This window comes from Astatotilapia calliptera, chromosome 12, assembly GCF_900246225.1.
Source record: "Astatotilapia calliptera chromosome 12, fAstCal1.2, whole genome shotgun sequence".
NCBI classification, from domain to species: domain Eukaryota; kingdom Metazoa; phylum Chordata; class Actinopteri; order Cichliformes; family Cichlidae; genus Astatotilapia; species Astatotilapia calliptera.
The window spans coordinates 36,980,669-36,995,376 of NC_039313.1; the positions used below are offsets into that span (position 1 = coordinate 36,980,669).

The 14,708-nt window shown below is 49.7% G+C and overlaps 1 protein-coding gene across 4 annotated transcripts; it reads left to right on the forward strand.

Moving 5' to 3' along the window:
* Nucleotides 1-499: 499 nt before the first annotated feature.
* Nucleotides 500-14,542, forward strand: LOC113033282 (bromodomain-containing protein 3). Of its 4 annotated transcripts, none has more exons than XM_026186936.1 (12): nt 500-650; nt 3,671-3,943; nt 4,024-4,135; nt 4,214-4,351; nt 4,427-4,586; nt 4,794-4,963; nt 5,050-5,445; nt 10,217-10,345; nt 10,416-10,622; nt 10,788-11,020; nt 11,093-11,391; nt 11,585-14,542. In XM_026186936.1, the coding sequence occupies exons 2-12, from the start codon at nt 3,852-3,854 to the stop codon at nt 11,701-11,703; spliced, it is 2,055 nt and encodes a 684-aa protein (XP_026042721.1). In that variant the 5' UTR covers nt 500-650; nt 3,671-3,851; the 3' UTR covers nt 11,704-14,542. The 4 variants fall into 4 exon arrangements, with proteins under 4 accessions (XP_026042721.1, XP_026042726.1, XP_026042725.1 ...); XM_026186941.1 differs by having other exon boundaries at nt 10,416-10,598; XM_026186940.1 differs by having other exon boundaries at nt 4,427-4,571.
* The last annotated feature ends 166 nt before the right edge of the window (nt 14,543-14,708 follow it).

Here is a 14,708-nt window from a genome sequence, read left to right on the forward strand (position 1 = left end):
TATTCCAGGTGAGTTTGGTGCTGATGTGAGGAACAGCGCGGTGACCGCTCAGGTGGACTTTGGTGCACAGACTGAAGTATTTAAGCTGCTGAATAGTGCCGAGTGTGTTTTAAGGCTTGTGCTCTTTCACCGTGACGTTTCATCGTTTTATTTAAAAGGCTGTTCGCCACCAATTTACAGACACAGTGTTTCAAAGTCTCGTTTAGGTATCTATAACTGATCAGCGTCAGCACAGCTCCGCGCTGCCGCGGTGCATGCTGGGAGACGTAGTTCGATCCGCGGCGCCATTCCGAATCCCGTCAGCTTTACCGGCTAATCACGAGAGCCCGGTTATCGGCTCAGCCAATCAGTGCATGTTAACGGCCTCCTGCACCAATCACAGCTCTTCACACCACCTAGCAACAAATCAAAACCCTGCAAGCACGCCGTAGCCAATCACATCGCGTCATCTGCCGGACCAACCAATGCAATCACAACAAAATCCATGATGCTGCTCGGCACTGCGCTTGCGTACGGACAAGACAGCTGATAACTCATCTATTATGCTACTTGGCTAAATAAAAATCTTCCAGAAAGCAGTCGCAGCCGCCGCGGGATCGCCGGAGGACCGAGACACGGAGTAAAGAGCGTGTGTGAGCGGGAGGAGCGGGGTGAGCGGGTACCGGGAGCGGAGGGAAAGAGCGGGCAGAGCGGAGAGTGTCGGAGCCTGGCTGGCCGCTCGGCGCCTTCAGACAAAGCTCAGCTAACAGGCTAATGCTGCGTTAGCTAGCCAAACATCGAGCGGTAACGTCCGCAAATATCGCAAAATGTAACCGCGCCAATGCGCCTGGAGTGTGCCAAATTAGATCACGTCGGCCGATATATCACCCCGGCACGCATTTCGTCAGCCCCTCGGCCGCCGTGGGTATTATTACCGACGTGTTACGGCCTCGACGCGGAGCTGTGCTCCGTTAGCCACCTAGCTGTTGCTGTGCCCGCCATCTTTTAAAGCAGGTAAATGGATGTTTGTGCGGAGCTCGAAGTGGAGCGGCCAGAGCCGAGCTCCAGCCCCCTTCACCGGGGCTAGAGATCCACCGACACTACGAGCCATCGGGGTGTCGGTGCAGCCACCACGTAAGGTCATGTGTGCGGTTTGCCTTGTGCAGCGGAGCGGTGGCTCGTAGCGGTTAGCTTGGCTATTAGCAGCGCACAGGCGGCCCCGGGTCTGCACGGATTTACCGCTCCGGGTCCCGGTCCCGGTTTTAGACGGCCTGAGGGCGTCTGTTGGGTGCAGGAGCTCATAGCACGGGTATCATTCTGTTCAGTCCCAGGTGTGTCCAGGACATGCCCACTTAGGGTACACCAGTTCGCATAACATCAATACCATCCTGTTTTTGTTTTGTTTTTTGAATAAATTGTCATCAGTTTGACATTCAGAGCCTTTTCTCTCATTTTGACCCGTGGTGTTGCTTTAAATCAGCAGAGACTCCAAGTAGAGACTGAAGGCTGGACTACCCACAGATCTGTTGTCTTAATTCCATCATTTGTGATTAAAATATAAAAATGTCCACAGCATACTTTATTTTCACTTTATTGCCTTTTGGATTTGTGACAGTCTCAGAAATTTCCATTAACATAAAATAATAATCTGTAACGTGCCACCTGTGGGTGTGTAAGAAAGAAACTTAAGTGATCAGGTAATGGATTACAGAAAACACTGAGTGACTTTTGATTAACAGTTATTTATTTGAATGTTTAGCTGAGCGGGATCAGACGGCTGCTCTGATTGGATAAACACAAGTTTCCCTCAGATTTCTGCCGTGATCATTGTAGACTCAGGGTCAGTGTGGTCAAAGAAATCATGCTAATGAGAGATTAATAACTAATGTTTGTAAGCAAACCGACACATTAACAAGAACAGTTAACTGTTATCAGTTGATGCATTATAGACCTATCAACAGTTGATCTTTAAATATACTGACAGCCCTGATCATCCGCTGCTATGAACAGATAACAGCCTCTCGGGCCTTCATCAGACCGTCTTACCGCACAAATCAAGCTATCGTAAAGATAAACTTTGGTACATTCTTGTGACAGGAACTCAAACAGGAAATAAAGAAAGCGTGAAGTAAAACACATGGACACGTCCAGATCAGAGAGAAAAACTCGTGCAGTAATCCTGGACCTGCAGCAGGTCAACAACAGCTGATGAGTCACTGTACGTTTATCAATGGACTCCAGTGAGAGAGGGTTGGACGTGTAACGCGAGGATTAGTTGAATAAAGTTTGACTTGGGACCCGCCCACGCGGCGTTAGGTCTGTTGATGCAATAAATGGCTGAATTTTTCAGCGTTGGATGTTCTCTGATTACTAAACAGATTATTGGTTGGTGGGTGGATCATCTGTCAGTTTATTAATAACAGTCGCTGCAGCCTTGATTATCTGCTGTTGATAAATCTGATTGTGGCCTGAGAGTCAGATTCTAATCAGCGCGAGGCACAAGGATCAGCTGTGTGTCTGATGCTCTGGATTATTAGCGCCTCAGTGTTGGAATCAAACTGGATTCAGGTAGAAAGTAGCAGTTTTTAGGAGTTGGAAAACTTTGGTGAGCTTCGGGCCTCCTCCGTGCTGTTTGTAGCTTCATGAAGCTCCAGATGTTTCAGCAGAGACGGTCCTTGAGCGATGACAACAACCTGGATGTTCCCTCTGCTCTAGAGCCAAGTGTCCACGATCTCGAGTCAGAATCTCAGCTTCTGATTGGTCAAACCGCAGCACAGCTTCCACTCAGTGTACCTTGAATGAGTTCAGACAGGAGGAGCAGGTGTTTGTGGATCCTGGTTGGAGGAGTCTGTAGCTTTCCGAGTCCAAGCAGTGATTTCGACGTCAGAGTCAGGTCTTAGGGTCTGACCTCCACCCACCTCCACCCACAGCCTGCAGCTCTGCAGCTGCGCCTGTGTGCTCAGGTTTTTCTGATCCGTAGATGATGATTCGTTCTGAGTGACCCTCACTGCCTCTCGCAGAGCTGAAGCGCGCAGCCTTCTGGGCTGGGCTTTTACACGTAGTCATGACACTCACTAACCTCGTTAGCTGCCAGATGTTGAAGCAGCTGTTTTTAAAGCTTTATGTACAGATGTGTGTAGCAGCTGAGCTGGCCTGGTCCTGGAAGCTCCCTGCTGTGTTTGCACAGAGGTCAAACAGCCAGCTGCCATTTAACCTGTTGCACTTCATTCATTGGCCAGAGTTTAAAACCTCGCTGAGCCCCGCCTCCAAAGATCTCCAGAACGCTTCAGAGAAGACTCGCTCTCAGCGAGGACGTGAAGCTGAGCGTCAGGACTAAATGACCGACCTGAGCTGAAGTTTCAGTTTTCAGCGTCTTCCTCCAGACGTATGGTGGCAAACATCCCTCGTCCTCCAGCTTCTCTGCGCTCGTTTGTTTGTGTTAGTGTAACTGCGGCACCGTAGCTAGCCGGGCGTCACCGACCAGCCAAACGTTGCCGCTGTACGATTAAGTTCTTAGAGAGACATCAGCTTTAGATGGAAACCAGCGAGCTGACTTTAAACAACGATCGCGGACTGTTTGGACAGGAAATGGTTAATGACCTCAAACTGGTGTGATGGGCGGGGTTAAAAGCGTTACCTCCCCAGAATCAATAACCCCTAATCACCGCCCCTCTCTCTCTGTGTTTTTCAGGTCGTGCGATGGGAGTTTGTCTCTTCGGGGAACACTTGAGCTGAAGCGGCTGAACTGAACACGTGCACGGACACACACCTGTGCACACACACCTGGCCTCGGCCCACAGAAGGAGTCCTTTTTCACCTTCCAGTCAGACGCTGCCGTCCCACTGTGCATCGCTGCATCACCGTCGTCCACCATGTCGGACGCCCCTGAGGCTGCGCCCCCCAGCCCCCCTCCCCTCACCAACCCGCCCCCCCCTGAGGTCACCAACCCCACTAAACCGGGCAGGTAGGACACAACCGAGAAAGACTCCTGATAGGCTGTTAGAGGCAGGTGAATGGTGTGTGCTGACTGTGTGTGTGTCTCAGGAAAACCAACCAGCTGCAGTACATGCAGAACGTGGTGGTGAAGACGCTGTGGAAGCATCAGTTCGCCTGGCCCTTTTACCAACCCGTGGACGCCATCAAGCTGTGTCTGCACGTGAGTCACCATTGCTCTCTCGCCACACACACACACACACACAGCTGAGTGTTTTCCTGACCACGCTGCTGTGTGCAGGATTACCACAAAGTGATCAAAAACCCGATGGACATGGGAACCATTAAGAAGCGTCTGGAGAACAATTATTACTGGAGCGCCAGCGAGGCAATGCAGGACTTCAACACCATGTTCACCAACTGTTACATCTACAACAAGGTAAAGGGGGCAGAGCCAGGGCGCTGAGTGCAGCTGTGTGCAGCTGTGATGGCATTAACCTCTGTGTGTGTGTAGCCCACAGACGACATCGTCCTCATGGCTCAGGCTTTAGAGAAGATCTTCCTGCAGAAAGTCGCTCAGATGCCTCAAGAAGAAGTCGCTCTGCTGCCTCCGGCTCCCAAAGGCAAGAACAAGAGCAAACAGCCGGCCGCCACCACAGGTGAGACGGATACAGGTAACGCTGCCGTACCAGAGGTGGTCTCCACCCAGGTCCTACACTGCACTCACCTTTATTGAGAGAAATTGGTGGTTGGTTGATCAGGTGTGGGTTCTGTGTTTGCGGCAGTAGATCAGAATCCTCTCCTGCACCTGCACTTGAACGTGTGCAGGAAATACTGCAGTACTGCTGAAGTACTCACAGTACTTCCTGTCTCTCTTTCAGTGAGTCAACAGGCAGAGTCTTCAGCCTCCCCTCCCCCCTCCTATCCCTCCCCCTCTCCCTCTCAGACGCCAGTAATCTCAACCACGCCCACACCAGTCCAGGCCACGCCCCCTGTGTCTGCACCTCAGCCTCCTGCGACCTTGATGCCATCTGCCCAGCCTGTGGTTAAGGTAAGAGGCGTGTGCGGCGACATGGCGTCATGTGACCTGAAACAGAACCTGAGCCCGCCCTCTCCACCTGTCTGTCTCTCTAACAGAAGAAAGGCGTGAAGAGGAAAGCTGATACCACCACTCCGACCACGTCGGCCATCTCTGCCGGCCGCGCCGACTCTCCGTCTGCTCAGGACGCCAAACCGGCTAAACTGGCTTCGTCTCGCCGTGAAGCCGCTGCCCGCCCCACCAAGACCCGGCGGGACACTGGGGACGACCTGGCGGCTGGGGACGTGGGTGCCGGAGGCGTCGGCCCCGGGGGGAGGAAAGGCGGTAAGCTGGGTGAGCAGATGAAACACTGCGATGCCATCCTGAAGGAGATGCTCTCGAAGAAGCACGCCGCCTATGCCTGGCCCTTCTACAAGCCCGTGGACGCTGAGGCGCTGGAGCTGCACGACTACCATGACATCATCAAACACCCCATGGACCTCAGCACCATCCGGGTAATGACATCATCACGTAGACACGAGGTTAGAGTGAGGTCAACGGTGGTTCAAACTCTGCAGGCGCCATAGAAACTCGCCTGACTACAACGTGATCGGTGACAATCAATATCACAGATTTGATGTTTTAAAGAAAATTAAAGTCTGTGAGAGCGGGAACTGACCCAGAGTGAGGGAGGGCTTTTCTGCTCGCTGTAACCGAACATACGTCCACGCTGCCGTGACGTCACGACGTTCGCCAGCACGGAGTGAACCTCAAACAGGTCGAGGCGTTAGAGTGACGAGGTTTTCTCGTGTGGGCGACACCTGAGCTTCCCTCATCATTCTGTGTGGTGTTAGTGGGAGCTCCACAGGTGAGCGTCCGCAGGCTGTTGCTCCTGTTTGTGGTGCAGCACACAGTCAGACCCCTCCTCTTTGGTAAAGCCGCTCAGTCGCTGATCGATTCGTTTTTTCCATATTTTGTGAGATGTTGCGGTGACTGAAGCTCCATTTCCATTAGTTCTGACTGGTTTTCCGTTACAGTCGAGTACCACCTGATATGCGTGATCACCGTCATAGCAACGGGGCGGAGCGTCCCATGACATAATTAGTACGTGACATGAACGCTACAACAAACATGGAGGCGTCCGTGTACTTGCTGCTCGGTCTGTGTCGCATTCAGGGACCGCGGCGTTGTGCGATGTAACCGCTGCCCTTGGGTTTCGATGAGTCACGACTCATCAGGCGACACCGCTGATTAGCCCGTCGATGGCACGCAGTCTGTCACATTTTCAGATCGCTTGAAACCTCCCCTGAGCAGGTACTAAAAAGACCCGTGGTACCAGGTGTTACTGGGAAACCCGAGCAGAGCCGACCGGAGCAGCTACTCGTGGGAACAGCGGGTTTCAGTGGCGGCGGCGGCGCCTGATGAGATGACTCTGACTGACAAACAAAGTTTAACTCCGAGCACGTAATCTGAAGTTGAACGAGTACAGCTGAATGCAGATAATATACGTTAATGTATGTAGTAGTACTGCAATAACCGGGGTTATTGCAGTACTACTGAGTAAAACATGGAAATCATAACAACGCTACAGTGGGGCAAAAAAGTATTTAGTCAGCCACCGATTGTGCAAGTTCCCCCACTTAAAATGATGACAGAGGTCAGTAATTTGCACCAGAGGTACACTTCAACTGTGAGAGACCGAATGTGAAAAAAAAATCCATGAATTCACATGGTAGGATTTGTAAAGAATTTATTGGTAAATCAGGGTGGAAAATAAGTATTTGGTCACCTCAAACATGGAAAATCTCTGGCTCTCACAGACCTGTAACGTCTTCTGTAAGAAGCTTTTCTGTCCCCCACTCGTTACCTGTATGAATGGCACCTGTTTGAACTCATCATCTGTATAAAAGACACCTGTCCACAGCCTCAAACAGTCAGACTCCAAACTCCGCCATGGCCAAGACCAAAGAGCTTTCGAAGGACACCAGGAAAAGTATTGTAGACCTGCACCAGACTGGGAAGAGTGAATCTACAATAGGCAAGCAGCTTGGTGTGAAAAAATCAACTGTGGGAGCAATCATCAGAAAATGGAAGACATACAAGACCACTGATAATCTCCCTCCATCTGGGGCTCCACGCAAGATCTCATCCCGTGGGGTCAAAATGATCATGAGAACGGTGAGCAAAGATCCCAGAACCACACGGGGGGACCTGGTGAATGACCTGCAGAGAGCTGGGACCAAAGTAACAAAGGTCACCATCAGTAACACACTACAACGGCAGGGAATCAAATCCCGCAGTGCCAGACGTGTTCCGCTGCTGAAGCCAGTGCATGTCCAGGCCCGTCTGAAGTTTGCCAGAGAGCACATGGATGATACAGCAGAGGATTGGGAGAATGTCATGTGGTCAGATGAAACCAAAGTAGAACTTTGTGGTATAAACTCAACTCGTCGTGTTTGGAGGAAGAAGAATACTGAGTTGCATCCCAAGAACACCATACCTACTGTGAAGCATGGGGGTGGAAACATCATGCTATGGGGCTGTTTTTCTGCCAAGGGGACAGGACGACTGATCCGTGTTAAGGACAGAATGAATGGGGCCATGTATCGTGAGATTTTGAGCCAAAACCTCCATCCATCAGTGAGAACTTTGAAGATGAAACGAGGCTGGGTCTTCCAACATGACAATGATCCAAAACACACCGCCCGGGCAACAAAGGAGTGGCTCCGTAAGAAGCATTTGAAAGTCCTGGAGTGGCCTAGCCAGTCTCCAGACCTCAACCCCATAGAAAATCTGTGGCGGGAGTTGAAAGTCCGTGTTGCTCGGCGACAGCCCCAAAACATCACTGCTCTCGAGAAGATCTGCATGGAGGAATGGGCCAAAATACCAGCTACTGTGTGTGCAAACCTGGTAAAGACCTATAGTAAACGTTTGACCTCTGTTATTGCCAACAAAGGTTATGTTACAAAGTATTGAGTTGTATTTTTGTTATTGACCAAATACTTATTTTCCACCCTGATTTACCAATAAATTCTTTACAAATCCTACCATGTGGATTCATGGATTTTTTTTTTCACATTCTGTCTCTCACAGTTGAAGTGTACCTCTGGTGCAAATTACTGACCTCTGTCATCATTTTAGGTGGGGGAACTTGCACAATCGGTGGCTGACTAAATACTCTTTTGCCCCACTGTATGTCGAGATCGTGGGCTGCGGCGATTCCCAGCCCTGCGGCCGGTTCAAAGCTCGCTCTGGTGGAAAACTGGAACCTTTTAACTAGGGGTGCAACGATACACAAAATTCACGGTTCGGTTCGATACTTTGGTGTCATGGTTCGATATTTTTTCGATACAAAAAAAAATGTTCATGCCTTTTTAATTTGTCATTTATTAAATTTTCACGGCACATTCTGCACCACATCTCTGTGCGTTCATCATTTGTTTGAAGCCAGCTCACCTCCTGCAACCACTTTTCCGAGTATACATGCTTCTCTTGTGGTTCGGACTCCTTCTGACATTTCTGTGGAGGTGGAGGAACACCAAAGTAATTGCTTAAAGGAGCTTCTTCGACATCTTTAAGAGTTCTAAACAAATGTCTGTCCTCCTCCTGAAAATCTTATGTACGCAAACACCCGTTGCAACTTCTTATCTTGTGCGTGTTTTTTTTTTTGACAGCGAATGCGCACCTGCGGACCACTTATGTGCAGCCCTGGTTATTTAGCTCGTCATATTGCAGCCACAGAAATTCTTTTGTCCATGAAACCATAAAGCTGCACTTTCTTTTTGCCTTATAGTCTCATTTGTCATAACTTCTCCGTTTTGTGGTAAGCTTTTCTTTGGCTGTCACTTCTTCACCCTGACCTGTCTTATTTGGCTCAGCAGAACTAAAATATATATCTGTCTGTGAAGGTTCTCAGTCATCCAGGTCATCGTAGTCAAATATAAATCCTGCTGCTTTTACACGCGCACTCACATAAGCTCAGCGATTCTCTGCGCGATCAACCTCTCACATGTTTAAGCTGCGGGAGATTTCACTTGTCATGTTTGCATAGTAAGCTAACGATTAATAAGACGATGTCAGAGGAATTGGTGCACAAATTATCATCACTCACAGATCAGTGCTGTCGCTCTCTATACACAGTTCGCGCGATTGCAAAGTGAAAGCAAAAAACAAGCGCAAATTCAAACACGATTTCAATATGTCACATATTGACAGTGGCTCACCGATGCCAATGACATAATTACCCAGCTACATTTCTGAAAGAATGCAAAAGCATTGACATATATTTTTCCTACAATAGCCCGACGGGCAGGGCAGAGATAGATTTTGGTAGCCCGACTGAAAAAATCGCTAGCCCCAGGACGTCGGGCTAGCGATATTGCGAGCCCTGTATCTGATTGAGGAATCACTCATCTTTGGAAAAGAGAGTTTATTACAGAGAAATGGCTCTTTCAAAATAAAAGCTATACTACGCGCTTCTTCTGGGCTATATTCTCAGCAGCACATTAAACATATCAGGTCCCCATAAGGAGAATCCTGTGCTAACGGCTGTCTAAATGACTCGGCTAAAGTTTGTAGCATGCGTGCTTGTTGTTTTTGTCTTTGCACGAGGATGATGTCGGAGTAAATGTGCAGTCATATTCGTTGTGTTCACACTAGTGCTGTCAGCGTTAATCTGAAATGACGTTAACGCCAAAACACGGCAAATCTCCGTTAACGAGCTACCGTGGATCGCCCTGAGCGTGGGGCTGGACGGCCAACACGTTAACGAGCTAACTGCGCTAACGCACTAGCTCCCACCCATGTAATTGAGCATTGCGTGGCACATTCAACATACTGTTTTACTTTAGTCCATGACTCGCTTACCTTCAGGGTCATACGTCACATGAAGACCAAAATAATTCCAAACGCCAGATCTGAATGAGGGTGGGGGAGGTTCAATTTACCATGTTGCAAGGAGCTTAACTTCTGTCTTGCTAGCTTGCCCTGCACTCAGTGAATCTGCGCTCGACTACTCCGCCTAGGCTGCACTGTCGAGCGCAGATCCACTGAGCGCTCAACACAGACAGCATCGTCAGAAGGAAAGTTGATAAAATAAATTAAAGATTTTGTATTGTTCGATACATATGCGTACCGAACCGAAAGCACTGTATCAAACGGTTCAATATCGATACGAATATCGTTGCACCCCTACTTTTAACGCCGCTGGGTGTCTGTACTCCGCACCTTCAGATGTCCAAATGGGAGGTTTGGCGCCATCTCTGACGTTCTTTTGTTTCCTGACAGAAAAAAATGGATAAAGGCGAGTACAGCGACCCTCAGAGCTTCGCCACTGACGTCAGGTTAATGTTCTCCAACTGCTACAAGTACAACCCCCCAGACCACGAGGTGGTGGCCATGGCCCGCAAGCTGCAGGTACGTAAAGCCTCCGTTTCCTGCTCGATCGATCGCTGCGATCAGGTATCGATAACCCGTCTGCCATTAGGACGTGTTTGAAATGCGTTTCGCTAAAATCCCTGACGAGGGCCTGGAGGCGTCGGTCCCCACCACGACACCGGTGGTCAGCAAAAGCACCGCCTCCTCCGACAGCAGCAACAACTCCTCCTCTGACGAATCGTCCGACTCTGAGGAGGAGCGGGCCACGCGATTGGCTGAGCTACAGGAGCAGGTTGGTGCTGCCGACCAATCACAGGTCAAGAACATCTTGGTTTTCTTCTTTTTATCATTTTAGATTTCACGATTTGTTTACTTGACATTCATGTTTGAAATATCCATGGCTCCTGTGACTCACCCCGTGAAGGCGTGGCCGTGTATTGATCACAGATGACGGGTATTGATAATCAGTTTATTCCATCAGTTGAAGGCGGTGCACGAGCAGCTGGCGGTCCTGTCCCAGGCGCCGGTCAGCAAGCCAAAGAAGAAGAAAGAGAAGAAAGACAAGGAGAAGAAGAAAGAGAAGGAGAAAGACAAGGGAAATAAAGGCAAGATGGAGGAAGAGAAGAAGCCAAAGGCCGCCGCCCAGCAGCCCAAACCGGCCAATCAGAAGAAGGCGCCAGCCAGAAAAGCCAACAGCACGGTGACGGCCACCAGGTACGACTCAGTGTTCAGCAAATCCACCTGAGAAAAGGGACAATGTAGTGACCGCAGTGACTGTGTTTCCAGGCAACCCAAGAAAGGCAACAAGACGTCGGGCAGCGGCTCAGCCAACGGGGACGACGGCGAGGAGTCGTCGCTGCCGATGTCGTACGATGAGAAGCGGCAGCTGAGTCTGGACATCAACCGGCTGCCGGGAGAGAAGCTGGGCCGTGTCGTGCACATCATCCAGACCAGAGAGCCGTCGCTGAGGGACTCCAACCCCGACGAGATCGAGATCGACTTCGAGACGCTCAAACCCTCCACGCTCCGAGAGCTCGAGCGCTACGTCAAGTCCTGCCTGCAGAAGAAGCAAAGGAAGCTACTGCGTAAGTACCGCCTCAAAAGCACGGCCGTCGATGTCTGAGCGGTCCGATACGGGGGGGTGGGTTCATCGTGTGAGCGTTGGACTTGGGCGACTGAGCCGTGTTGTCTAGGCAACAATCATCGAGCGCCAACAGAAACGGTGTCACCTGGCCGGGACTGTCTCATTGACTTGTCTTCCTTTATTTCTCTTTTCAGAGAAGGCAGCTGGAGGCGGGGCCTCAGGAGGCGGGGCTAGTCGTTTGAGTGGCAGCTCCTCTTCCTCCTCCGATGACAGCTCCTCGACAGGAACCTCCTCATCCTCCGACACAGACTGAACACGCGTTCACACATACACGTGTTACTGAACACACACACACACACACACCTCCATCCTGAACAAACACAAAGACAGAGATACACACTCTGAACTTGTTACACACACGTTTAAACACAGAGACTGGATGTAAATAGGCTGACCTGTTTGTTTTTTTTAGCTCCTAGTGCTTTTGTTTTTTGTTTCATTTTTTCCGCTATTGGAGGACTGCAGACAGAAGAAAGTGATGGAGGAGGAAGGATGTGGGCGGAGTCAGGTAGAGCGATGGGCAGCCCGTCTGGGAGTCTTACTGATCTGTGGACAGAAATGCAACCGTCGAGACTTTCTTTCTTCGTCTTTTTCTTCTTCGTGGACGGCCGGTGGTGACCCCTGACCTCTGAATACATTCCACAAGTATCATTGGAGAGGAGGAGCAGGTGATCTCAGCAGGTTTGTGGATACTGAGACGAATGAGCGCATCTCACGTTTCATTTGAAGCTGTCGGCAGCGCTGCAGCAGAGAGAAGACCTGACGATGTCAGCGTGTGACATCACAGAACAGTTTTACAAATAACCGTTTTTTCTCTGAACCTGGCGGCAAGGCGTTGTTTAGCCCCTCCTTCTGATGTGCCGTCTGCTACTTTAAACTGGGATTGAGAAAACCAGCGAGGTGGGAAACAGGCAGGAGTATGGCGGTGGGCGGGGTCAGCAGGAAAATACAGTTTAGCAGTTTAAAGGTACTTTTTGTAAAATCCAGTTTAAATGTTAAAATTAAAAGCTTTTCAAATTAAAAGTGTGTCACTGAGGTGAAAAAGGAAGAACTTTAGTGTAATACCAGTTTGTGCCACTAAATGAAACCAGCGTAAACTTTATTTAAAACGGGTATGAGTACGTTCCTGTGCCAGTGTGAAAACGAAGAGGACAAGGCCTGACCTCAGTCAGTGGTGACATGGTGCCCCCTGGTGGTGGAATGTTTAGTTACATTCTGCAGAAGGTTGTTACAAAAAGTATCTTTAATTCAAAACTTTATTTAAATTTTGAGGTATTTATGACGGGTAACTGACGGCGCCAGGCCAAAACCCTGATTTTGTTTATGGTGGTTGGTTCAGTTTGGCGTTAAACCCTTTAAAACACGTAACAGGAAACTGCGTGCCTGCAGATAGAACAGAGGGCGTGCCCATGCCGCCTGCTCTGGAGCTGAGTCCTCATCAGGTAACGCTTTAAAAAGTGTCCAAGTGGACTCTTGATGGATCGTCTCAGCGGGAAATAAACCATTTTTTTTTTGACTGATCAACCCTTTGGATCGAACCGGCTTCTGGATCTTTCAGCTCCACCTTAAAAACCTCTGAGACCAACCCTGCCCCCTGCTGGTCCTGCAACCCTAGACACAACTTCCTGTTTGTCCTTGGGGGTCATCGTGGCAATGTGGGTGGGGTCACAGGATCCTGACCCCGCCCCCAGCACGGCTCTGTCAGCACAGAGACGTTGATTTATTTCTTTTTAACACTACATTTCCTGTTTTTGATTTTCAGGTTGTGTGCTGAACTTGTTTGTGTCTTATAAGGTTCTCTATATAAAATGTCTTTCTATTGCTGTCCTGTTCAAGCGCCGCCCCCATTCTCACCCCGCCAAAAAAGAACCACTCATACTGTACCGCCTCCTCCTGTCAGGGTCCAAACTCGGAGCACCTCGTTTCTTTTAAAGCTTTTTAGACAATTTATTTTAAGGTTTTAGAGCTCGCTGCCGCTCGGAGGACATCAGGACGCAAGAAACGATTTCTGAGGAAAATGCCACGCCCACCGCAGTCACGACTCATTTTCGCGATTTCAGAAAAAACCCGTCTGTCAAGCGCTCGGCAGATGTTTGTGGCTTACGTTGGGCATTGTGGCGTCAGATTTCTGATCACCTGACGTCAGTGTCAGGCGGATAGGCCTGTTGCCCTCTGACCTATGATCTGTGGTTACACCTCCGATGGTGTTGGGCTCTCTGGGACGCGGCCATAGTTGTTCTTATCCCTGGACGCCGTGTCGGTTCTTGGCAAAGGAAATATTGACAAACAGGAAGTTTGTTTTCTCTGAAAAATTCATCATGACGTTGACCGCCGCGTCCTCGGTGGCGTTCTGAATTTTGTACAAGCTGCAGAGCGCAAACAAAGATGAATCATGAATATTAGACGTAGAGTTTTACTGAAACTGTTGAATCGACATGCCCAATGATATAAATGGTTTCCGATTGGCTGGAGCCAGGGGGTGTGTTCAGTAAAACCTCACCTCCCCTCGCTCCTCTGACCCCTGATTATTGGCGACCTCCAGCTGGAGATCAGTTTACCTGTGGTGCCCCCTGGAGGTAACCTGGTAAGAAACCTGTAAATGGCAGGTGTTGGAGAATAATCTGACGTCGTGATCACACGACCTCCGGGTGGCACCGCATCGTCATCTGTTGTCACGGATCTTTCCTTTAGCCTCCACGTTTTGTTTTGCGGGCGCATTACGACTCGATGGACCGGGCAAAGCGTTCGATTGGGACCCCCTGCGACAGACAGGCGGACAGCTCGTTGCCACAGTAACCCTCCTCTTTGTTTTTAGTTGATGGTTGAGCTTCGACGCTCATAGTTAATTTTGTATTTTAATAAGAAAAGGAAACAGTGGTTTTATGTATTGCATGCACTCCGGCCGTACGTTTTTCTCGCGTATGTTTGAGCGCTGTATAGTAGCTGTAAAGTAGCCGTCTGAGGTTAGAGCGAGCTCCACTCGTAGAGACGCAGAGGGGACGAAACAAGTGAATTATTTGATGTAATTACTGATATGGGATCCTTATTTTCTGAGTTCATTTGTTTTCATAAATAAACACATAAACTGAAAACAAGTGGCTCCACTCTTTTGTCACCGAGCGCGCTCTAACGGACGAAGTGAGAGAAGTCCTCGGGGCCACCTGAGGCGTGCTGTGACGCTGGACGTTGTCCTGGGCTGCACCGAGTGGGCGGGGCTGAGACGAGCCCGCTGCTCCCTCGTGACACGCCGGAGTCGAC

Coding starts and splice junctions, on each gene's coding strand:
- LOC113033282 (XM_026186936.1), top strand. CDS start 3,852: ATGTCGGACGCCCCTGAGGCTGCGCCCCCCAGCCCCCCTCCCCTCACC. Junction 4,964..5,049: donor CTGCCCAGCCTGTGGTTAAG/GTAAGAGGCGTG, acceptor TCTCTCTAACAG/AAGAAAGGCGTGAAGAGGAA. Junction 5,446..10,216: donor TGGACCTCAGCACCATCCGG/GTAATGACATCA, acceptor GTTTCCTGACAG/AAAAAAATGGATAAAGGCGA.